The sequence below is a fragment of the Helianthus annuus genome, chromosome 4 (genome assembly GCF_002127325.2).
Source record: "Helianthus annuus cultivar XRQ/B chromosome 4, HanXRQr2.0-SUNRISE, whole genome shotgun sequence".
NCBI classification, from domain to species: Eukaryota; Viridiplantae; Streptophyta; class Magnoliopsida; order Asterales; family Asteraceae; genus Helianthus; species Helianthus annuus.
Window position 1 is genome coordinate 185,890,064 of NC_035436.2, and position 24,111 is coordinate 185,914,174.

Sequence of the window (24,111 nt, forward strand, 5' to 3'; positions counted from 1 at the left end):
CATACGACACGTTTTTTTTTTTTTTGTTTTTCAGTCTTTGTTACTTGTTAAAGTTTTATTTTTTTTCTACTTTTAGAAAGCTTTGACCACCTAACGACTGTAAAATGTCTCGTGTGATTGACACCTTAAATCCATTAAATACTTTGGGTAAAATCTAATTTCTTTTCATACGGGCCGTATAACTGTATACGGCCCGTATAAATTATTCGTATCCATTGTATACGACTAGGCAAATTATTTACACATGGTGTATATGGGCCGTATACAGTTATACGGCCGTATGGAATGAAAAAAAACTGACAAAGTCTGAAGGCACAGACTTTGTTAGTTTTATTTTATTATATACGGGCCGTATAACAGTATATGGCCCGTATACACCATGTGTAAGTAAGATTTTAGCATGTATTAATATTAGGGCCCTTTTGTAAATTATACAACCCCACCATATAAAACCCTTTGCAGGACACCGATGTCGTGAGTTGGTTACCGGCGGCCAAACGTCCCCGCCCTAGGTACAGAAAGAGGGAGCCGACCATAGAAAAGGGAACTCCAGGGAAGTTCCACTGACTGTGTTGGGGCGTCAACCGTGAAGCTCATGGTGACGATCGTTTATCTGATTACAAGGCGGTGGTGGTGCAATTGAGACCTCAGACAGTCGGCGGCTAGGGTTAATGACTCGAAGGTGATGACGGAGACGATGTAGATTAAGTTTCAGGCGATCAATGGTGTCAAATGATGGCCGTTCAGAACAAATGGACGGTCGGCGGTGACGGTCAAAACAAGGGAACACGTTCTGGTCACCTATAGTTTAGGGTTTTGAACGTACCGACGATTAGGAAGGAGATATGTTTGGTAACATTTTATCCTTCGATTCTGTTTTGCCTCTTTGCTTTAATCCTAGGGTTTTTTGCCTCCGGTTTTCTTTTTTAGTACAAGACACGTCTTTCTTTTACATTACTGTTACTAACACAATTTTAATATGAATCATTGTTGTACCTGTGAAGTCTACATAGTGTTGGTTGCTTCAAGTGTCATCTGTTAATATTAGTTGTCAAATGCATGACATTGTCTAATTTTGATGGAAACCGCTGGGTACTTCTTTTGTCTTGAAGACAGGGCTTTACTATGTAGAAAATGTGATGTTGCCATAGACACAGTTGTCACACTACGTCAAAAACCACCTACGGCCACACATATGACCAAACTGTCCAGCCACACTTTTGATTAAATGTGTGGCTAAAGGTCATTTCTAACATTTGAAAAACTTTTAGCGCACTTATCGCCACACATTTTAAGTATTCATGTGACCATTATATAACAACTCAAAACCTTTAGCCACACTTTAAGAAAAAACTGTGACATTTACTAGTCACACTAAAAAAAGTGTGGCCAAATGTGATCTACGGCCACAATAATTGTTTTATGTGACTAAAAACACATGTTTTTGAAACATTTAGCCATATTTTAAGAAAAAAATGTGACATTTATTAGCCACACTGAAAATGTGAGGCCAAATATTATTTACGACCATGGTATTTTTTAATGATGTGGCTAAAAGGACATCTTTGGGAAAAAAAGTAAGACTTTAGTAGCCACACTAAAAAAAGAGTGACCAAATATAATCTACGACCACAATATTTGTGTGAGGATGTGGCTAAAAGGTAATACATATGGCTACATATATTATTTTCTGTGACCAAAGGATAAGCAATAGTCACACTCAAAATTACAAGATTTTATATGGCTTTATATACATATTCGTCACATCATCATTCCTTGGTTTATTTTTGTATGAGCAAATGATAGCAAATGTGATGAAAAATATATACGCGCAAATAGTCTTAGAAATGTCAAAATTTCGACATAGCTTTAGTTAACAGTCAGCATCACCCTTGGTAGATTTTTTTCATGTGTTATTTTTTGTTCCCTCCGTACCGGAGATGAGCTAGGTTTTCGAATTGTTTGATTATAAGAGTTTTCGATCTGCAGAGTTGAGTTCGAGTGAAGCTGATTTGAGGTTTGGTTCTAATTGCAGGCTAAGGGATTGGAATTTCTGGTGATCCCGCCTCATATTGTGACCAGAAAAGGTAAACCCTGGCTTCTTATTCATGATTCAGTTCATATCATATGCTTTGTTTGAACTCCGCTCTAGGGTTTCGTATTGGGGGAATTCAAACATATTAAATTGTTACGTGGTTGAATAGGGGTGCTCTTAATGAAAGCAAATAAATTCTTAGTTTTTAGAATTAATCTCCTTGGATGTTATTTAACATTGGTTGTAAAACTGAAGTTGATTTGGTTTGTTCAGTGATTCAGGGTTCCTTTAGGGCTGTATGAAATTCTTGATATATATGTTAACAGAGAAACTGAAGGAACAGTGGAAGTAGGTTAGAAGCCACCTGTGTGGCAGATGTGTGGAAAAGGGGGGCCACGCTGTTGGGTTATCATCGGTAACCCACGCGTTTTGGAGAAAGCGAGAGAAAGGGAAGAAGCAACCGGTAAACACAATAGAGATAGAGAGAGAACGATGTGAGAGAATGATGATAGAGATGAGGGAGAGAGAGGGAAAGAGAGAGACAGAGAGTGTCACGTAGCCGGCCATGGCCTCCGGCAGATCGCTGAACGAAGATGGTAGCTACGGTTTCTGGAATATCTAATTCCGGCAGAGGGGATTTGGTTCAACACAGCAGCGGCGGCAGTGGATTTTAGGGTTCCGACGACCCTCTTGGTACTCCGACGAGAAGCTCCAGGCTTGAATGCCACTTTCCGGTTAGAACGGCTGCAACCAGAGTTAGATAGACATCGAGTTTAGGTGACGACCAACCCTCTGACGAACGAAGTTCAGGTAAGCCCTCTTAACTGCATGAATGAAATTCTTTTTATGCTCTTTAATTCCATTGATAACTATCAGCTAATGGTGTATGAAATTTGTTAGTTTAAAATGATAGCTATAGTTTATCTACTAGTAAGATATCTTTACCTACTAGACTAAGGCTCTGTTTTTTGCTGTTTAATTAAGGTTCGGCGATTATTCTTTTTATAAATCCTGCCCCGTTTGATCAAATAGCACTGTTATATCTAAACTATTTTAGGCGCGTTTGTTTTTACTTAAAAGGATCAACAAATTGTTTGTTTATGTGGCATTCGTTTTGTTTAATTTAGGCGATTCTCTATCCTTTTCTATATATCCTGCCTCGTTTGATCAAAGAGCACTATTATATTTAACTGTTTTAGGCACGTTTGTTTTTACTTAAAAGGAATCAGCAGATTGTTTATGTGGCATTCGTTTTGTGTGGAGGCCAGTTGAAACTTAACATTTAAAAAACCGTTGCTCTTTAGTAGATAAACAGACTTACGGACGCGAAACTGAACAAAAATAGCTGAGTAAGCTAGGTATGGTGTTGCACTGTTGCTGTAATCATCTTTTCCAGCCACCTGTTGACGTCTTTGCGGTCTCAAGAAACTTTGATCTGTTGGTTTTCTTTTAATTTTGTTTTTTCAAATCAATTTTCAAGCAAAATGATTAATTCTGTATTGATACTTTTTTTAGTAAATTGCAATTATTATATATATTTTGTACGTGCTATGAAATTTTAAATCCAACAAACCTTCATTTTTTTAAAACAACCCGTTGTGACCCATACTCGTTTTTGTCAATACCCATTTTGACCCGAACTAAACTGGCCCCTTTTTAAAACTACCCGTCCTAACCGGAACCCATTGCCACCCGACCCGACCCCTCCATGCCAGGTATATTCATCAACATATATTCTTTCTTATGCAAACCACAAACAGGTTGTTTTCGAAAGGTGTCAGTTTGATTTGGGTCAAAACGAGTATTAACAAAAATGAGTACGTGTAAAAACGAGTGGTTTTAATAAAAGTGAAGCTTATCAGATGATCATTAATATATGAACTTCTTACTTGTATATTTATTTTCCTTTTTATACATGACTAGTTGACTTTTTTGTTGAATATTGTTTTTCTTTTTAACTTCATAGGGATCAAATTAAGTTCAGGTCAAAGCAGTTTCAAAAACTGCATAGTTTCCAAAAAGTCAAGGAAGATTTCAACTTTCAACGAAGGAGTGCCAGAATCAAAGTGTTATATTTATTCGCGGTGTTATATTTATTTGTGTATTTGAGCTTAGTCTTTGTTGCAACCTGCATTTTCTAATTGGTCATTGCATTTTTAATAAGCTAGAATCAAGGTCGCATTTGCTGCAGCTATTAGTCTCACAATCTTTTTTAACATGACTTTTAAGGCCGTTATAAAAATCTGAGTTTCAATATGTTATGCGTGACCAAGCTACATTATATAATTCACTTCATCTATACATGACTTTTAAATCTGAGTTTCAATATGTCATTGTCGCAGCCTGGGAATGGAGGCAAAAAGGAGAAGATAATTTATGCAGTTTTTTTGCTAACTTGTCGGAAGCTTTGGCGAAACAGAAACGAGAGTATTTTCGATAAAAAGTTCACTTCAGTAGCGATCTTGGTCGATGACATAAAGGTTGAATCCTTTTGGTGGATGGTGAAGCGAAACAAACTCACTGGCTAGACATGGAAAGATAGTGCAGATTCGAGTGGATAGACTTTTACCTAGCATTTGGTTTGTTTCTTTGTTTTTGTTTTGGGTCTGTCCAGTTTTGTTTGGGGTCTGTAGCTTCTCTTAGCTTCTTGCTAACAGAGCAGTGGTTGTTTTTATGGAATAAAGATCTCTATCGAAAAACAACATGAACCATAGGAAAATTGACCAATAGGGACTAAATTAGTATGATCATTATTGAATTTCGGACACAACCCGAAAATCGTATCATACATATGAACCCGAACATGACTCGTTTAACCCGATTTTTTTAATTTTTTTTTTTCTGAATTTAATATATTAAAATTAAAATTTACTTAAAAAACATAATTGCATATAATAATATCATATCTAAAAATATAATTTTAATTTTCGTTTCCCACCACTTCCCAAAAAATTCTAATTTCCCTCTCTTTCTCTTGTGTATCCAACCTAAAACATGTTCATTTTTAGTTTTCCCCCTATTTTCCTTTAACCCTAAATGGATTCCCCTCCCAAAATTCATACCCAGATCTCGTACTAATACCCCTCTTCTGTTTTTGTTTAACAAGCTTCTTGTTTTGGCATTACGATAAAGAGAGAAAGAAACCAGACACGAAGCATCTCCTTTGAATCCATCTAATCTCTCCTCTCATTAAGGTAAGTGCAAGAACCCTATTTTCTTTGCATTTATTCAAAAAGCGTTTTGTGGTTGTTTATTCAGACCCTGTAAGCAGTAATCTGCAAGTTCATTTTTTTGTGGATACAATAAACTTAAAATGATTCAAGATTTAAACTTTGTTGATAAAACTCCACAGATTCGTGAAAAATATGACATTCGTCCTGAAGTTCATGTGTTTGATTGTTGATTTGTAGTGATTCGTTATGATCGATCTTTGTCAATTTTAGTTATAGTTAGATAATTAGGTGAAAATTTGTAGTTAGTTTCAGATTTGTAGTGATTCATAATGCTCGTTTGTCCATCACCCCGGCACCCACAACCACCAGTTCGGGTCGAAACGGTTCGGGCCGAAGCGGTTCGGGTCGAAACGGTTCGGGCCGAAGCGGTTCGGGTTGAAACGGTTCGGGTTGAAGCGGTTTGATTCGAAATGGTACGGATCGAAACAGTTCACGTCGAAACGGTTTGATTCGAAACCCGTCCGTGCGTAAACTCGTGTTTTATAATGACAGTTGAATATGAATATCATGTTTTATGAGGTTTATGCATTATATATAGATTATAGACTTTGGCTCCTTGACCCATTTTGACCCGTTACTCCATTAGTTAATGATAGTTGAATCTTAATATCATGTTTTATAATGACAGTTGAATCTGAATAGTTATGTTATTGTATTAACCTGCAGCTTAAATAAATACATGTCTATATATCAGTTAAACTAAGATGCAGACTACATGACCTGATTTTTGTGCAACAACAGTTAAACTAACATGCAGACCTGTTTTTTTTGTTTCTGTTTGGTTTGTTTTTTCAGTTTCGTTTCGAATCGGTTTCAATATTTTCAGTTTTTTTTTGTTTCGTTTTGGTTTTTTGTTTCCGTTTGATCGGTTTAATCGACTGTAAGTATTTTTTTTCTTTTTATTATTTTATATATTACGCAACTTGTGTCGTATCCCAGTAATAAAAGGCAAAGCCAAGTTCATTGACTGCCGTATACTGTATCGGGATTTCCATAAGCGCAGCGAGTGCAAAAGCTGCTTCCTTGTGAGCTGGGCTTAGATCTTTGGACATGATACCAGTAAAATTAACAAACTGCAGTTAATAAGGCCAAAGTACCGTGAGTTGTCTTTTGAGATAAAAACTACTAATGTCATCTTCAAACCAACAACAATCCCTCCAACCTTTAAAAAAATTTCCTAATAACCAAACCTCTATAAAGAAAACCAGTAATAAACATTCTAAAAAAACTTGAATATGAAAAGAGTTTATTGAAAGTGAGGGATGTGTTTGTACCTGAAACTATCCCATCGGGTCGGAACGGGTTCGGGTTAGAACGAGTCAAACTCATTTCTGGAAAATTTATTCATTCTCTTTATTGTATATAATAACAACTTTTGTCAAACTCATTTCTAGCATCATGGAAGTTGAAGAAGAAGAAATCATGGAAGTTGAAGAAGAAAGCGATTTCTCGGATAGGGATTTGACAGCTGAATCTGAAAGCGATTTCTCGGATATGGATTTGACAGCACACAAAACAAAAACACCGAAGAGGGGGTTGACCAGGTTACCAAAAATGCGAACAGCATTTACAAACTCGGGTGGAAAAAAACACAAAGTTACATTTGATGAATTGGAGAAGTTTTCTGGGGAATATAGATCAGAATTTTCTAGTTTTTTGGGAGACCTAGTAAGAGAATATGTCGGATTTAGGTTTTTAGCGTGGAAAACAGTGCCAACAGAAGTAAAGGATAAATTGTGGGAGGAAATAACGGTTAATTCTTTTCTCTTAATTATAAATGTATTTTTACATTTTCATGTGACTAACATACAACTTGTATTATATATTGCAGCGTTTTTATGACATTGATGCATGTCGTAGGCGTTTTATAATGACTCGGCTTGGTGACCTGCTTCGAAATTTTAGAAGAAAAGTGTATGCGGGATACATAGTACCTAACTTAGGTAAACCAAAGAAACTTGCACGAATTCCTAAGAGGTATCGTTCAATGGTGGAGCAAACAGACTGGGACAAGTTTGTAACATATACACAATCAGACGAGTTTAAGGTTTTAATCTTTTATTCTAACGTTCATCATTATTTTATTTTAAATATAATTTTAAACTCTAATGAAATAATTACAAATTTTGTTGTAAGGATGTGTCAAATAAGAGAAAAACAGCACGATCAAAATACGTTTATGATCATCACTTGGGACGAGGAGGGTATGCTTATCTAAGAGACAAACTGGTAACTTCATTTCTTCAATTAAAGTTTTTTTTTTTGTGCTTATAATGATTTTTTGTTTGTATGTCTGATGTGTGTGTCCGTTATTTTTGTTGTATATATTACAAGGTACAAAATAACGAACTTTCAGTTGATGAGATCCCCTCTCGTGCTTTAATGTGGAGGAAAGCAAGGGAAAACAAAAACGGAGAATACAAGAATGTTGATGTAAAAGACATAGCTAATAAAATAGTAAGTTCAACTTTAAACTTTTTTGGTTTATTTTTAATTACTATAATACATGTTTATTTGTTAACAATTTCTACAGATTGACACTGAAACGCAAATTAAAGATGGATCCGTGAACCTTGATCCGGGCACGGATGCACTCACATTAGTATTTGGCAAAGAAAAAGGTGGGTTTTTAAAAGGTGTTGGTTATGGAGTGACTTCTAGTAGATATTGGCAGAGTCCTCGAACAAAAGGATCATCAAAAGAACGAATTGCACAACTGGAGTTTCAACTACATAATGAGAGACTTGAGCGTGGGAAAAAAGATGAACAAATTAAGACCCTTTCGATGCAGATGGCAGAAACAAATAACACACTTAATCAAGTTTTAGCTCATCTGGCTGCACAAGGACAAACTTTACAAATATGTTCATTATCTGCAGACAAAATGTCACAAACACAAGTAAGTGACTTATTTTATTAGCAAATTAATACCTTAATAGTTTTCAAATGTTAACCATTGTTAGCTACCATAAATAGCAACCTATTTATATAAATTTACCACGTGCATTACAATTTTAGAAATTTTCCCTGTTTTATCGAATCGTATTATCTGTATTGCTTCCTTGTTACATTTTGTAGGTAAATTCTTTGGATAAACATGACGGATCAAAGCATAAGGCCAATGCTACCGCATCTAAAATAGTGCAAAAAGAAATGGCACCAACGGTAAGTATGATAATTTCATTATTTTTTTTATAATTTCCCATGTAATTATTGATATTTCATAACACATTTATTTGAATTGTAGGTAAAATCTATGAACAATAGTACTGGATCAAAGGACAATACTAATGTTACCACATCTAACATATCAAGTAAAGTAGTGCAAACAGAAGTCACTTCTCATGCTAACACTTCTAAAATGGTGCAAAAAGAAATGATAACAGTAAGTGTTTGACAATTTCGTATTTTTTATAGTTTTTATGTGTGATTGTTGATTTTCTATAACTTAATTAATTCAATGTTTTTAGGAAAACGTGAAAACTAGAAAAAAAGATGTTTTGTCTACGCAAGAGACTTCACTTCTTGGGACATCATCGCAGTTGGAATCACAAGAAAATATACATAATACACATTCAACAAATGTCCTAGAGGTATGAGTTACGAAATACATATTTATATTGATTTTAACCTTAAGATGTTAATATAAAATATTTTTTTTGTAGATCAAGTGTACTCTATATACTATAAATATGAACAACTGTGTGGCTTATGGTACAATTCATTTGTCAACGGGAAAACAAAGCATTCATGGAGTTCCACTACAAGATAATTGCTATAGAGTTTCTATTGATAAAGTTGTAAAAGAAGCAGCATTTTTACCGGTAGAATCATGTGAGGTCAAAACAGTTGGGGATGCACTAAATACTTTTGTTGCTTGGCCAAAATACCTTGTCAAAACTAGCTAAAAGGTTTGTTCTTTATTAATATATGATTAATTACTCTAGCTATTGATATTTGTTTTCATGTTTTTTGCTTCAGATACCAAATCTATCAAGCATTCAAACACAAAACTCTACAACTCAAGTCGCTAAAAAGCAAAAGATATGTATTACAACGCTAGATGGCATCAAAAAACAGGGAGCAAGAAGAACAAGAAAAACACTTTAAACTAGTACTTATTTTATGTTTACAATCATTTCCTTTTGCAACATTTGTAGACAGTTTTTGATTAGAAGTTTAGTTTTTGGTATTATCGTGCACAAATTTTGGTTTATTAATTTTAATATTATTTGGTTTTAGGTTTTCTCATGTTTATTATTGTTTTTTATTATTTGGGTATACATGTGTGGCTAAAGGTTAGCCATAAGCCACACTTAAAAGCACAAAAGTTCCTGTGGCTTTACATAAACATTAGCCACACCATTGTCATTTTATCTTTTTGTGTCACAAAATCATAGTAAACGTTATGTAAAAACAAATTATGTGTGACCAAAGATTAAACAATAGTCACATAGTAAAATTACAAATTTTCATGTGGCTTTACATAATTACTAGTCACATCATCGTCACTTTGTTTATTTTGCCGTGACGAAATGTTAGCAATTGTCATGGGTAAAAAAAGATTATGTGTGACTAAAGGTTAGACACTTGTCACATTTAAAATTACAAAATTTCATGTGGCTTTACTTGATCATTAGTCACACCATCGCCATTGTGTTTATTTTGGTGTGACGAAATATTAGCAAAAGCCATGGGTAAAAAATATTATGTGTGACTAAAGATTACACAATAGCCACACTTAGAGAGAAAAAAAATTTCATGTGGCTTTACATAACTTTTAGCTACACCATTCTTATTTTGATTTTTTTATGTGACAGAATGATAGCATCTGTAATGCACAAAATGAATTTGTGTGGCCAAAGGTTAGATGATAGCCACACATAAAATCATAAAGTTTTATGTGGCTTTACATAATCATTAGCCACATTATCCTTACTTTATGTGACGAAATGATAGCAAATGTCAGGAGAAAGTAAATTATAAGTGACCAAATATTAGCCATTGCCACACTTAGAACCACAAAACTTCATGTAGCTTTACATAAACATTAGCCACGCTATCATCACTTTATTACTTTTGTGTGACGGAATAATAACATATGTCATGTGAAAAAAAAAATGTGTGATCAAAGGTTAAACAATAGTCACACTTAAAATTACAAAATTTTATGTGTGACTAAAGGTTAGACAATAGTCACATATAAAATTACAAAGTTGTTTTTTAGTGTCTAGAAATATTTTTTAGCCACAGTTATAGTAAACAGAAGTGACTAAATAATAAAACGGTCACACTTACAGTGAGTTCATGTGGCCGTTCCAAACATTTAGTCTTACTTAATAAATGGAATGCTTAATTACAACAACTCTTTTTGCCACATTTTTTTTAATTGATGTGGCTAAAACAAACTTTTAAGTGACTATATAATATAAACAACCACATTTACAATAAATTCATGTGGCTGTTGTTACCCTTTAGCCACACTTATTGTACATAATGTCTGATTTCCAGCAAGAGATAGTGGTACCCTTTAGCCACACTTTAAAGTTGCTACGGCCACTAAACGTGAATGTGGCCGTATGATACCTATGATGACTGGACCTTTGGTCACACTTGAGTTGAAAAAAAAAAGTGTGACAAAAGGCGTATGGTCACTCTTTTTTGTGTGGTCGTAGCCCTATTTTGGCGTAGTGTCAACTCTATATGTATGGATTCTTACTTATATTGATTATAAAGGATGTTTGATTTGCTAGTACTGAGTTCTATCAGCATAGAGTAGTGTGTTTGTGTTTCGTGTACGTGTGTCAATTCATAAACGACATAAGCGATTACTATGAAAACTGTTTTTTGGATTTTTTATGTTGTCTTACTGTTCCCTTTGTTAATGATTGAATGCTGCGTTTGTTGCTTTGTGTAGGGTGCATATTAAATTTGTTGGTTTCTGTTCTACTTCTTGAGACATTCATAAAAGAGAGAAGAAAAAAGAAGCAGTGACACTTCTCTCTCATCTTCATTTCCAAAATACTGCACACATAGTAAAGGTGAGAGAGAGGCAAGATGGCAGTGGTCGTTTCAGTGTGCTTCAGGTCTCTGGTGAAGCATGAAGGCGGTGGTCGTTTCGAGGTGCTTCAGGTCCACCGAGAAGAAGAGGTGCAACAGTGGCTACGGTTTCGAGCAGGGGTTCACTTACCGCCACAGGTTCAGCTCGACCAGATTTCCTAGGAGGACTTGAATGCTTACAGCGGCAACGATCCTCAAAGGCCTCTTCTTATGGCCATCAAAGGCCAGATCTATGAGACTATGATGTCTCGCAAAACAGGTTATCTATCATCAATTTCGAGGGTTTGATTTAGTATTACTTTCAGCTCATCGGCGCCATTCTTAGAGCCGATTCTCATACCAGCACAGGTATATTTGTCTGAGTTCTTTTAATCTACAAACTGATGGAAACTGATTGAATTGCATTTGAAATTTGGATTTAGGATTGTACGTGGCGAATAGAGCTTCCGACAAGATCACTCAGCTCACTATTGTAGGCGTGCTTTGGTCGTAGTAATTCGATTGTCCCCCTTATATGTATGGAATCATTTATGTTCAGTTCTTGAGTGGTAAACCACTATCGTTATAAAATGCCTTTCTTGCAACCGGACAAAGCATCGCCTTTAACATCCTTGAAATAACTGGTAACAAATGTTGAGAATCAATCGACAAAAAAAGGAAATGAAATAACTGGTAACATATGTTATTTTGGTACGTTTGTGAACTGGCTCAAAGTAGGAAAATATAAAAAGGGTGCAATACAATACTAATAAGTAATATGTGCATTTTGTAGCTATGAGTTTGCTTTTACTGAATACTTGCAAAATTAATTGTTATAGCTGCTATAGTGTTGCCAATTGTATGCGATTAATGGACCTGCACAAGATTTAGTCACTGGTAGTTTTATGTGGTGTGGAATAAGTAGAAAGTGGACTAAAATATTATACCATCAGTTAGTAGTTCTCTATCATTGTGTTGTACTTATGGTGCTCGGCAGTGTTACTTTTATTATTCTAATATTATCATAAATGAATAACCTTGCTAAGTGGAATTTTTTTTTTTTCTGAAAACGAAAAGAAAAAGCTAACACAGGATCTTCAAAAAGAGAGAGCTAGAGCGGAATCGGAGAAAAAACAAGCTGATGAAATGTCGAAAACTTTAAAAACCAAACAAGCGAAAGTTGAATCTCTAAAGTCCGAGAAAAACAATAACGATCTAAGTTCACAGAAATCCGAGCATCGGAATTTGGAAACAGAAATTGGGCGGCTCAAAGAGCTTTATGAAAACGAGAGAAAAGTAGCTTATTGTGAGGCAAAAAAAGCCGAAACCGAGAAGAGAAACACTCACAAAGTGAAAGAAATGTTGAAGGCTCAGCAATGGGGTGGGTCATTTAACCAAAATGCATCGCGCGAGGAATTTCCCGTGCAACGGGCGGTCCGTGAAACCACTAGTTTGGAAGTTAGAACTTGAAAATAAAAATAAGGAAAACTTTTAACTAGTAACAACTTTCCGAAGAACTTTTAACTAGTAACAACTTTCCGAAATGTTTTATAAAAACACTAAAGGTCTGTTTTGGTATTGGGTAATGGAATGGACGAAAAAAGGAAATGGACGAGGTAATAAAATGGATCATTACCATTTCATGTCAGGTTTGGTTACCATACGGGAATGAAATGAATCACTACTTTATGTTGTTTGGTATGTGGTGGTGGTGGTGATAGTGGTGGGTGGTGACGACAGTGGCTGGTGGGTGACGATGGTGGTGGGTGGTGACGATAGTGGGTGGCGACGACGGTGGTGGGTGGTAGTGCGGGTTGTGGTGTTGGTAATGAACGGTGAAAGAGGGAATGGAATGCAAAAAAACAAGGGGTATGGATGGATTGAATTTGAGAGAATGGAATGCCTTGTGTAATGAGCGATTTCATTCCATTGACCAATCAAATATGTTTTTCTCCATTCCCTCACAATGGTTCATTCCAATTCGTCTCTCATTACGACATACCAAACGCTACATGAGTGCTCCAATAATGTGAACCTCTTCTTTTTTATAAGTGTTATAAAATAGTTTTGTATTTTTTGAAAGGAAATAGAAACAAACAAAACACTACAATATTAAGCATACTAGCTGGTTTAAAGAAGTTCGCCGCGTTGCAGCGAATTTCTTTTGTTATTTAGTCTGTTTTTACATGTGTTTTGAAATCACTACGAGCGTGTTGCGAATAGAACTGCTGACAAGAATAAAAAGAAAATGTAGAAAAAAACACTAAAAGATAACCGAAAGAAAATGAACCAAAAAAGTTGTATGGTAACAATGTTGTTCGTATGAAATCCGTGGTCAGAGATGCGCAAATTGTTCTGGGTACCGGTACCAAATTTGTCGAACTGAAAGATCTTAAGTACCAATTCGGTACCGACTTTTGGCGTTCCTGGTACTGGTTCACTACCGTTTTGTACCTTCATATACCGGTACCATAACTGGTATTTTCGGTATCAGTACTGATTCTGTATCGGTTGGCACCGAGCTCATCCCTACCCCTGAAAACTAAAAAAAGAAAAAAAAGAAAAGTTAAAGAAAATCAACAAAAAAAAATTGTACGATACCGTTGTTCGTACGGTAACCGTGATCAGTGATTAGCAAATGGTACCGGGTAGCAACACTGAATTTCCCGAACCAAAAGATTTTCAATATCAATTCAGCACCAACTTTTGGCGTTTTCTATATTAGTGATGTTTCTTACCTTCATGTACTGATACCGAACAGAACCGTACCGGTATTTTCGATACCGGTACTGGTTCGATGCCGGTTGACACGAAGCTTATCCCAACCTCTAATATTAGAAAAAAGGATTAGCAAAGAAAATAACTATTATTATAGTATTAAAATAATAAAATTATTTAAAAAACTATATATTATTATAATATTAAAATCACTATTCATTTCAATTCGATTATTAATATATAGTAGCTAGTTTCACGGTAGGCATTATGGTAGTTTTTTTTTTCCTAACTCAAACAAAATGTATTTGTAAACAATATGGGCTTTTTTTACCGAACAACATCGGAACTAATTTCGGTTCTACCTAAGGTGTTGCTAATAACTGTTTACAATAATTGTAAAATACCTGTCGAGATATTTTTCTCGGTGTATGATGATCATTTCGTTTTGGATTTTCACAATTGATACTAATTGAGTTCCCGCGTAGCGCATGTTCATTTTACTAGTTATATGTATATACGATGTAAATTTTTTTTTAAATGACATTTCTAGAATAGAGTTTTACCATCATGTACATGCGCCATGGGTTTTATAATTTGCTAACATGCAAATCTTATCGAAATCCCCAAATCACACACAACGACCACATAGATTGAATTCACACATTGGGAGTTTGGATTTCTTCAAACACATAGACATTCATCCCATATTAAATATGTTTATGCTTGCATGAAACAATTTTCAACCCAAATTGCTACTGTTGTGTTTGTGTGGAAAACGAGCCTTGGAAATGGAAAACGGTGTTTGACAGTTGACTCTCTCACTCATGCGTTCGATTCACCTATAGGCTATATATAAGTTTTATTTTTGAAAATGGCAAGGAAATCGTATTATATAAACAAGAACAAATCTAGCGACTAGCTAGATGAGAATACATGCATCTGTCCTTAAAAGCATACATTGAAAACTACACCATTTACACCATGTATGTTTGATACTACTTGATAATATTTACTAAACTTATTGTATTCTAGCGATACGAAGGTATGTTGAAAATGTGTTTCTTTCTGAAAGGTTAAGGATTCAAGGCACAAGAGTTCCTTATTATCCTTATGAATGGGTCAAGGGGGTGGCAAAAAAATCAATATCTTTGAGTGGTGCGGAGTCCAAGACCGGTTGTCAACAATGATCGGGTTAAAGAAAAGTATGCTCTCAAGTTCACCAATATGTAAGTTATGCGGGGATCAAGAAGAAGATGCAGCTCACCTATTTACGGGTTGTTATGTAGCATCAATATTGTAGCATAAGGTAAGTTCATGGTGCAAAATCCAACCAATTTTTTCTTTCTCTATGAAAGATTTGTTGGAACTTTATAAAACAAAGACTATTGAAGAACCAAAAAGAAAATATGTTCAAACCATCATATTGGCGACTTGTTAGAGGATATGGAAAGCAAGGAATGATGGAATTTTTAATGGGAAACGAGCGAATATAGATGGCATCTTTGGGGAAATGCAGCAAATGGATTAAATGTAGAGAAAAGTGAACAAAATTGGAATGGAGAAAGTGGATGAATTTCGAGTCTTTTAAGTGAACATAAAAAAAATACGTAAATAGTACGTCAGTTTTTATATTTTTTATCACTTACTTTGAATCCTATAATAACTTCAATTTCACTGACTGTAAAAAGCTATTAGAAGTTTAAATTTCTTTTTTGTAGTACTACATTCACTTAAAAAATAACTATAGAAAACCAATTAAATTTTAATATCATTGCATTGTACTGGTATTATTCATAAAAGTTAAAACTAATTCACTGAGATGAAACAATTATAATATTTTATTACTATTTACTGGTTATTATTTCAAAATGAACCTGAAGTAACAAGGAACATGTTACAAACGTTCATAAAGTGAGAGTACCTCTTATATAAACGAGAAAGTCTTGCACCTTTCAAAATGAGCCTGAAGTAACAAGGTACATCTTAAACATGTCACAAACGTTCACAAAAAGTCACTACCTCTTATATAAACGAGAAAGTCTTTCACCAATTGTTTTAAAAAGTTATTAATGTGATCATACTTTTATATAAACTATGTACAATCCATATTCATTAGTCTTCATTATTTTATGTTTTATTGAAAACGATATATTTCTTTAACTTTTCAAATAGAACTTTTAATTTTAAGTGAAATTTTGTTTTATGTAGTATTTGAATAATTTTTCAAAATACACAATGACGTCATATAGTTCCATCAATCCGACCAGTAAACTAGTAAGACGGTTGGTTCGATAACAAATCAAGTTATAAAAACATTAGTAAAAAACGCTTTATAATTAGGGGAAAATGCTAAAATAGACATTTGACTGATCAAAATTACCAAAAAAATAGTGAAACATTGGTTAAGCCGGCAAATTTAGCGTCGAAAGATGCTAGCTAAACATGTCGTAAGAGCACCCACAACAATGGACCAAGTCCATCCCAACAAACTGCCTAGTTAGCATGTCATATCATTTCAAATCACCATCACTCCAAACCCTGCGTTTTCCTTCAACAATAAAACATTTCAAACCTCCACATCACACACCACTTTTTACTCACTTTTTACATTAACAAGTAAAAATAACTATTGTGAGTGAGTGGTCCCCGGCCCACCCCTTCCAAACCACCCTCGTCCACTCCACCAAACCGCCTCCCACCGGACCACCTCCTCCAACAAGGAGGTTTGTTTGAGTTATGGTTTGTTGAGCAAACCTCTCCAACGGACTAGCTGTTGGAGATGATCTAACTGCCAGTTAAACCTTAACCGACGAGCAATGTCTTTTCTGGAAATAAGTTGGTTAACTATGCTTATTTTGATAATTTTCCTTTATAATTATCGCATTATGTCCATTTCATATTTCAATTGACTTTTTCCACTTTGAAAACTTTACAGCAATGAAATACTATTAAACTTGTCAGTTTTTTTTTTTTTTTTTTTTTTGGTTTGATAAAAGTTTTAGTGATCTAACGTAACATTACTAAAAATTAGTTAGTATTTGAACGATTTTATGAGAAATTTTAGCAGGCACAATAATAATAATAATAATAATAATATTCCTGCATATTCCGTATGCTCTATTATCACACAACTGGGGCCGGAACCATCGTAAGCCGTGAACACTAACATGAGGCTCTGATAAGTAAATAAATATCAAGCACCAAACTCCATCAAACATAACTACATAAACACAAAAAACAATATATAATTTGTGACCTTTTAGTTTTTAGCATTTTGGCACGTAGTCCACGTGAAATCAATATTAACCACACCATTGCTACTTCAACAGTAATATAAACTCATCTCCTTCATTCTCGGTTCCAGACCCCTCTCCCCACCACTAATTCACAGGTACAGATCTTCCAACTAATCCTTCATTTTTACGTGATCTTGTATATTAACACACGTGATGTGTCTACTGTTAACAAAACTGTTGTTTGTGAAGCAGAATCTCCATTCATGGCTACCTCCACTGCATTGAATTTGAATTGTGTGTCAAGAACCTCAGTTTCGAACAATGGAGTGGCAGTTAACACCAGCAGGCGTGACGTTAAAGCGTCCGCGTTAAGAGTTGGAAAAACGCAGATGGCGGTTCATGAAGGACTTAGAGTTATGTATAACTCTAGGGTGATAAATGCAAACAGAATACAAAATGTGAAATCAAGAAAATTCGTTGTTTGTGGGTTAGGAATGAATTTAGTATTCGTTGCAGCCGAAGTTGGTCCCTGGAGTAAAACCGGTGGACTTGGTGATGTTGTTGGTGGACTCCCACCCGCCATGGCTGTATGTTTTTGTTTCTGCTTATGTTGTTTATGTTTCGCTCTTGTTGTATGTTGTTTTGTTTATGGTAAACGGGACGGTACCCTGGTAAATTTTATTGATAACAAATAAAAAATAAATACAAGGGCATTGGACAATGTATGTTGTTACTTTATATGATTATATGGCAATTGGATCTTGTAATCATGTAGGCGAACGGGCATCGTGTGATGACGGTTGCACCTCGTTATGATCAGTATAAGGATGCTTGGGATACCGAAGTAGAAATCGAGGTATACGATTGCTAATTAGTTATGTATGTTCATTTCATTCGTTGTTCCTAAAACCCTAAACCCTAAACGCTATGCAAATATGTATACATAGCTCAAGGCTGGGGACAAAACGGAGAAAGTGAGATTCTTCCATTGCTATAAGAGAGGTGTTGACAGAGTGTTTGTGGATCACCCTATGTTTCTTGAGAAGGTACTGATGTTTTTTTCGATTTGTACGTTTTGAAACAGTCGGTTTTGATGGAATTTGTGTGTTTTAAGGTTTGGGGAAAGACTGCTTCAAAGGTTTATGGACCAGTTGCTGGGATAGACTACACAGATAACCAAATTAGATTCAGCTTATTATGCCAGGTTTGATATCGTCGTCATCTTTCCGGCTTGTTTTTCTTTAGAGCGTCATTTAAAAATCTTGATTTTGTGGATTTCAGGCAGCTTTGGAAGCCCCGAGGGTGTTGAATCTAAATAGTAGTGAATATTTCTCAGGGCCCTATGGTATGAACTGTGAGATGAATCTTCTCTATAAGCCTTGAGTACACAAAACAATATAAATTATAAATAGAGTGAAATGTTCGGTTTGATGCAGGGGAAGATGTTGTGTTCATTGCTAATGATTGGCATACCGCGCTTCTTCCATGCTACTTGAAAAGCATGTATCAGCCAAGAGGATTGTATGCGAGTGCTAAAGTAAGACCCTATGACCAAATTCAATCTTATTGTTAATATTGTCATACAAAGATATAATTTGATTTAATTTGTGGGTTTAATGCAGGTTGCCTTCTGTATCCACAACATAGCTTACCAGGGCAGATTTGCTTTTGCAGACTTTGAACTGCTTAATCTTCCCGACGAGTTCAGAAGCTCTTTTGATTTCATCGACGGGTAATGTTTATATCGTTACTTCTTAATTATTTACACACAATATTTTTTTTTTTTAATAATTTCGACTGTTGCAGATATGAGAAACCAGTGAAGGGTAGAAAGATTAACTGGATGAAAGCAGGAATACTCGAATCAGACAAGATCTTAACCGTTAGCCCTTACTATGCCGAAGAGCTTGTTTCTGGTCCAGACAAAGGAGTGGAATTAGACAATATCCTCAGGAAAACAACCGTTCAGGGAATCGTGAACGGAATGGATGTTCAGGAATGGAATCCCATGACTGATAAATTTACCAGTGTCAAATTTGATTCTACCACTGTAAGAAGCTTGAAGTTGTAAGAATGGTAATTATATTACATAATTAAATTACACTAATTTAATGATTTTTTTTTAAATAGGTAATGAGTGCAAAACCACTTATAAAAGAAGCCCTTCAAGCAGAAGTTGGATTGCCTGTGGATAAAAACATTCCTGTCATAGGATTTATAGGCAGGCTTGAAGAACAAAAGGGTTCAGACATTCTTGCGGCAGCCATCCCTGAATTTATAGGCGAGGACGTACAGATAATAGTTCTTGTGAGTTGCCGGTTTTAGTTAGTTATTATTTGTTTTGTGTTTTGAACTTAATTATATTGATTTTTTGTGTTGTTTTATTTTAGGGGACGGGTAAAAAGGCGATGGAGAAGCAACTGGATGACTTAGAGGTAGAATATCCACTTAAGGCTAGAGGAGTGGCGAAATTCAATGTGAAACTGGCTCATATGATCATAGCGGGAGCTGATTTTATAATAGTGCCTAGTAGATTTGAGCCATGCGGTCTCATCCAGTTGCAAGCAATGCCTTACGGATGTGTAAGCACGTAACTTATATTTTTTTTATAACTTGTGACAAGTAGTAACACACGCGAATAAAATATCTTGAACTTTAGGTGCCTATTGTTGCATCAACCGGAGGGTTGGTTGACACGGTGAAAGAAGGCTACACTGGATTTCAAATGGGAGCGTTTAACGTTGAGGTAATTACACTATATATATATTTTTTTTGGAAAATTGAGTTATTTACATTACATTTGGTCTTGAGTTTAAGAAACCGATTTTGGCAGTGTGAAACAGTTGATCCAGCAGATGTAACTGCCATTGCAACGACTGTTAAAAGGGCGTTAGCGGTTTATGGTACTCCAGCCTTTTCAGAGATGATTCAAAACTGTATGGGTCAAGAACTTTCTTGGAAGGTATAGTATTACTTCATATGAAAATGAAAACTATATGTCTAAAAGTAAACAAATAAATAATGTTATGTAATTACTGGTGTTTGTTTGGTCAGAAACCTGCAAAGAAGTGGGAAGAAGTGCTTTTGAGTTTGGGGGTGGAAGGTAGTGAGGCTGGAATTGAGGGTGAAGAGATTGCTCCTCTTGCCAAGGAAAATGTGGCTACACCTTAATAAAGCCAACACTTTTGTATAATTTTGAAACATAATAATAGTATATATGCATGTTATGCTAACCCAACCCACAAAGACATTTGAACCTCAAAATTTTCATTGTGGCACATGGTCATTTTATTTCTTGGCTATAATGTTTGGAGATGAGGTTTCACTTTCCATCTTCTTTTCCATTGTTCATAGCTCATTATTGTAAAAGGAACTCATGAACCAAAGCTTTGAATGATGTCGAGAGCAATACAACATATGTGACCCCCACCAGCATGTTATAAAAATTAAAAGTACACCATTGTACAAATATTAATGATATTCAAATCATACTTTTACTTATAGTTTTGATTCATCAACCTTCTCGTTTGTCATTCATGAACAATAGTTTATAGGATCAATTACACCGAAGGTCTCTAGTAAGGTTCGATAATGATTTTGGTCCTAACTTTTAAGATATTGTATTTTTACTCTCATTGTTCGTTAGTCGTAACACAAATCCTTAATGCTAATAGACGTTTAATTTTTGCTAACATTTTGTGGAATGTGAATTTTACCCTTACTACTAAAAAAACAATATACAAAAATAGAAAACCCTAACACCCATTACCCCTCTTTTCCCCAACTGTTCTCTCACGCTGACACCTAATCTCTTAACCGTTTTTGTTGTATGCACAAGCACCAATCTCTTAGTCAACACAAACCGATCAAGACAAGACTATATCATCCAAGACCCATGACTGTCGTCGCCTGATATCGTTGGAAAGCAATAAAAGAAAAATAAATCTCTTTATGCTTCAAGCTACATGCCATACCACTTCTTTATCTTGCAGATGAATATTAGACTAGATATATAATAAGGGTGAGGGTATTGGTACATCCCCCAAAAGTAATGACACCCCCCCCCCCCCCCCGCAGTCCCGTATAAGGCAATTTGTATAGGGTTTGAGTGCATTAATTATGTCAGAAAAAGTAAAGTTATACGACCCTCATTGCCCTATGAGTGCTGTATAAGAAGGTGGTAGTTAGAGCATTAAACCCTATACGCCTCTCATTGCATTATACACTGCTCATTGGTACTATAATCTCTGAATTTAAGGTATGTTGCTGACAAGACAGCTGAGTTCAGACTGAAAAGGCTGAAAAGGTGATCCGCATATACGCGCTCATGGCCCTATACGTTGCGTATTGTTTCGAATTTTTTCCTTTTACCCCAAGCTTACGGGATTTATGTAATACAAATGTTCAAAAATCCCAAAAAAGTGATGAAAATGATAAAAATTTTCAAATAAACGGTCTGGTTAAATTAGATTCGAATCACGATGTCAAATTGGGACTTTGGATATTTTTTTGGTGAAATTTCGAATGAGTCATATGTCTCCGATAGCGTTTGGTTACCCGGCGTTGATCGAGGTGAGGAGGAGGTGGTTTCCGTGCGTCCGCAACACGCCGGAACTTACCATTCGCATCAGGAAGGGAGTGTGCGGTCCGTGGTGCCTGATTTGAACCAGGTAAAAAATTCATATTATCGTTTTGGTTATTTTAGTATAACCATTAAGTTGTTTCAGGTCGTAGAGGAGGCGGGACCATCTTACGTGGCTCAAAGCTATCCACAACAGGAAAAACATGCATACGGTACTTACCATTCCCATCAGGAAAAACAACGCAAGAAAAAGTCCGAGGAAGGTGCTTTTGACATCGAGGAAGACGAGAACGAAATCGAGAAAGGTGTTACACACTTCGAGGAAAGTGATCAAGACGAGGAAGATGGTGGTGACTGGGACGATGGTGGTGGCGGGGACGATGGTGGTGAAAAGGACGATGGTGCTAATGACCCGAAAAAACAAGGAAAGGTATAACATTACCGTCACTTACGTGTTATTCGTTATGTATAATGTTTATTAAATTTTAGACAATTTTGATTTTGTATACGTGTTATTCGTTATGTATAGGTTTATTAGAAGGGTGCCTATTAGAATTTAGAAAAAGTTGATTTTGTTTACGTGTTATTCGTTATCTATAAGGTTTATTAGATTTTAAACAAATATAGTTTTAAACATAGTTTTAAATTACCGTTGTTTCAGGTATTTGCGACACTTCACGAGTTAAAGAATTGGGCTTACAAAACAGAAATTGCGAAAGGTTACGTCATTGTGACCCAACGAACGGTAACAAAGGGTGAAGATTCGTCAGCAAGGACAGTGAAGATATGGTTGCAATGCGACCGTGGAGGCACATGCAAAAGTAAAGCAACAGTTCGGCGTTCTGGTAGCAAGAAGATTGGGTGTCCTTTTAAAATGATAGGGAAACTAGACGCAAGTAGTGGCAATTGGAGCTTAGTGGTGAAGCAAAAGGATCATAACCATGAGCATGCGGTATTTCTCGAGGGTCACGCGTTTGCAAGAAGGTTGACCCCAGACGAAGAATTATTGGTAGAGAGACTTTATATTCAAAACATGGAGCCTACGAACATACATTTAACCATAAGAAAACAAAACCCACAGAGCGTGTGCATTCTACGAGACATACAAAACGTGATAAAAAGATTAAAGTCAAAATGTACGGTGATCGGACTCCAATGCAGATATTGGAGCAAATGTTGCATGAAGGAAGGTATGTTTACCACACCCGGGTGAATCCCGAAACAAATGCGGTCGAGGAGGTTTTTTTGTTCATCGGTACTCGTACGATATGTGGCGTGCTTTCCCACATGTGTTGATGATTGATACCACTTACAAAACTAATGAGTATAGACTTCCGTTTGTTCAAATTGTGGGTGTGACATCGACACACAAGTCGTTTTGTGTCGCTCATGCTTTTATCTCTAAAGAAAAACAGGATAACTTCTTGTGGGTCCTACAGAACCTCAAAGGATTGTTGGAAGAGGGTATGGAACCGCGCGTGATAGTAACAGATTGCGATAAAGCTTTGATGAATGCTTGCGATAAACTATTCCCAAAAGCATCCAAATTGCTATGTCGGTGGCACATCTCACAAAATATTCTAAAACACACCAAGGCAAAATTTGCAACGGCTGAAGAATGGAAAATATTCAAGCTTTCTTGGTCTCGATTGTGTAATTCTCCCACTGAGACGCTATACAATTATAACTTTGAGCGGCTATTTACGCGACTGACTGACGACCATAGATCAGGTACGTATTATATTACAAACTATAGGGGCCTATTTTGACATTTTATGAAACTATAAGTTGAGGGACTTGTTTGAAATCTAAAGTATTGGGCATAAAATGTAATTATTGAAATCTAAAGTAAAAGGGTTGAAATAGCCTTGTTTGAAACTTATTTTAACTCTAAAATCTTAACCAAGTTAAATGTTGAATAAGAAATCCTTAAAAAAATTAACTTAGTTAACTATGTTAATTAGAATAACAAAAATGGTTAAAACCAAGTCTAGGGACTAAACTGTCATTTATTGAAAGTTATAGTCTAGGGGTTATTTTGACATTATTTAAAACTGCAAAGTATTTGGGCATAAAATGTAATTATTGAAATCTATAGTATAAGGGTTGAAATTGCCTTGTTTGAAACTTATTTTAACTCTAAAATATTAACCAAGTTAAAATGTTGAATAAGAAATCCTTTAAAAAAAATAACTTAGTTAACTATGTTAGTTAGAATAACAAAAAAGGGGGGTTTCTTGTATAACCCGCCCCTTAGCAAGGATCGAA

The 24,111-nt window shown here is 35.5% G+C and overlaps 3 protein-coding genes and 1 long non-coding RNA gene across 10 annotated transcripts; all 4 read left to right on the plus strand.

The window, feature by feature from the left end:
* The first annotated feature begins 486 nt into the window (after positions 1-486).
* LOC110937494 lies at positions 487-12,746 on the plus strand. The gene is made up of 3 exons (XR_002590824.2): positions 487-852; positions 11,186-11,676; positions 11,751-12,746. It is a non-coding gene; the product is annotated as an uncharacterized LOC110937494 (long non-coding RNA).
* LOC110937493 lies at positions 1,820-9,514 on the plus strand. 6 transcript variants are annotated; one of them, XM_022179916.2, is made up of 15 exons: positions 1,820-1,895; positions 1,990-2,087; positions 2,309-2,845; positions 4,378-4,614; positions 5,142-5,229; positions 6,663-7,020; positions 7,100-7,315; positions 7,405-7,497; positions 7,603-7,725; positions 7,802-8,167; positions 8,347-8,433; positions 8,516-8,653; positions 8,739-8,861; positions 8,934-9,179; positions 9,250-9,514. In XM_022179916.2, exons 6-14 carry the CDS (start codon positions 6,667-6,669, stop codon positions 9,174-9,176), a joined length of 1,743 nt encoding a protein of 580 aa, XP_022035608.1. In that variant the 5' UTR covers positions 1,820-1,895; positions 1,990-2,087; positions 2,309-2,845; positions 4,378-4,614; positions 5,142-5,229; positions 6,663-6,666; the 3' UTR covers positions 9,177-9,179; positions 9,250-9,514. The 6 variants fall into 6 exon arrangements, with proteins under 6 accessions (XP_022035608.1, XP_035844572.1, XP_022035607.1 ...); XM_035988679.1 differs by having other exon boundaries at positions 2,317-2,845; XM_022179915.2 differs by having other exon boundaries at positions 1,853-2,087.
* A 4,502-nt stretch (positions 12,747-17,248) lies between the features above and the next one.
* On the plus strand, positions 17,249-20,675 carry LOC110937495 (granule-bound starch synthase 1, chloroplastic/amyloplastic). Of its 2 annotated transcripts, none has more exons than XM_022179920.2 (14): positions 17,249-17,416; positions 17,514-17,848; positions 18,037-18,117; positions 18,209-18,307; positions 18,376-18,465; positions 18,543-18,606; positions 18,698-18,798; positions 18,884-18,993; positions 19,068-19,311; positions 19,392-19,568; positions 19,652-19,843; positions 19,921-20,007; positions 20,095-20,223; positions 20,316-20,675. In XM_022179920.2, exons 2-14 carry the CDS (start codon positions 17,525-17,527, stop codon positions 20,430-20,432), a joined length of 1,815 nt encoding a protein of 604 aa, XP_022035612.1. In that variant the 5' UTR covers positions 17,249-17,416; positions 17,514-17,524; the 3' UTR covers positions 20,433-20,675. The 2 variants fall into 2 exon arrangements, with proteins under 2 accessions (XP_022035612.1, XP_022035613.1); XM_022179921.2 differs by having other exon boundaries at positions 17,272-17,416; positions 17,511-17,848.
* Positions 20,676-21,465: 790 nt separating this feature from the next.
* Positions 21,466-23,056, plus strand: LOC118491604. The gene is made up of 3 exons (XM_035989501.1): positions 21,466-21,931; positions 21,989-22,273; positions 22,505-23,056. Exons 1-3 carry the CDS (start codon positions 21,743-21,745, stop codon positions 23,054-23,056), a joined length of 1,026 nt encoding a protein of 341 aa, XP_035845394.1. The 5' UTR covers positions 21,466-21,742.
* The last annotated feature ends 1,055 nt before the right edge of the window (positions 23,057-24,111 follow it).

What these genes read in the sequence shown, in the direction of transcription:
- LOC110937493 (XM_022179916.2), top strand. Translation starts at nt 6,667, where the DNA reads ATGGAAGTTGAAGAAGAAGAAATCATGGAAGTTGAAGAAGAAAGCGAT. An exon ending in AATTGTGGGAGGAAATAACG is followed by an intron (nt 7,021 to 7,099) that starts GTTAATTCTTTT and finishes TATATATTGCAG; the next exon opens with CGTTTTTATGACATTGATGC. An exon ending in AAAAAGAAATGGCACCAACG is followed by an intron (nt 8,434 to 8,515) that starts GTAAGTATGATA and finishes TTTGAATTGTAG; the next exon opens with GTAAAATCTATGAACAATAG.
- LOC110937495 (XM_022179920.2), top strand. Translation starts at nt 17,525, where the DNA reads ATGGCTACCTCCACTGCATTGAATTTGAATTGTGTGTCAAGAACCTCA. An exon ending in GATTGTATGCGAGTGCTAAA is followed by an intron (nt 18,799 to 18,883) that starts GTAAGACCCTAT and finishes GGTTTAATGCAG; the next exon opens with GTTGCCTTCTGTATCCACAA. An exon ending in AAGCAATGCCTTACGGATGT is followed by an intron (nt 19,844 to 19,920) that starts GTAAGCACGTAA and finishes CTTGAACTTTAG; the next exon opens with GTGCCTATTGTTGCATCAAC.
- LOC118491604 (XM_035989501.1), top strand. Translation starts at nt 21,743, where the DNA reads ATGTCAAATTGGGACTTTGGATATTTTTTTGGTGAAATTTCGAATGAG. An exon ending in TGGTGCCTGATTTGAACCAG is followed by an intron (nt 21,932 to 21,988) that starts GTAAAAAATTCA and finishes AAGTTGTTTCAG; the next exon opens with GTCGTAGAGGAGGCGGGACC. An exon ending in ACCCGAAAAAACAAGGAAAG is followed by an intron (nt 22,274 to 22,504) that starts GTATAACATTAC and finishes CCGTTGTTTCAG; the next exon opens with GTATTTGCGACACTTCACGA.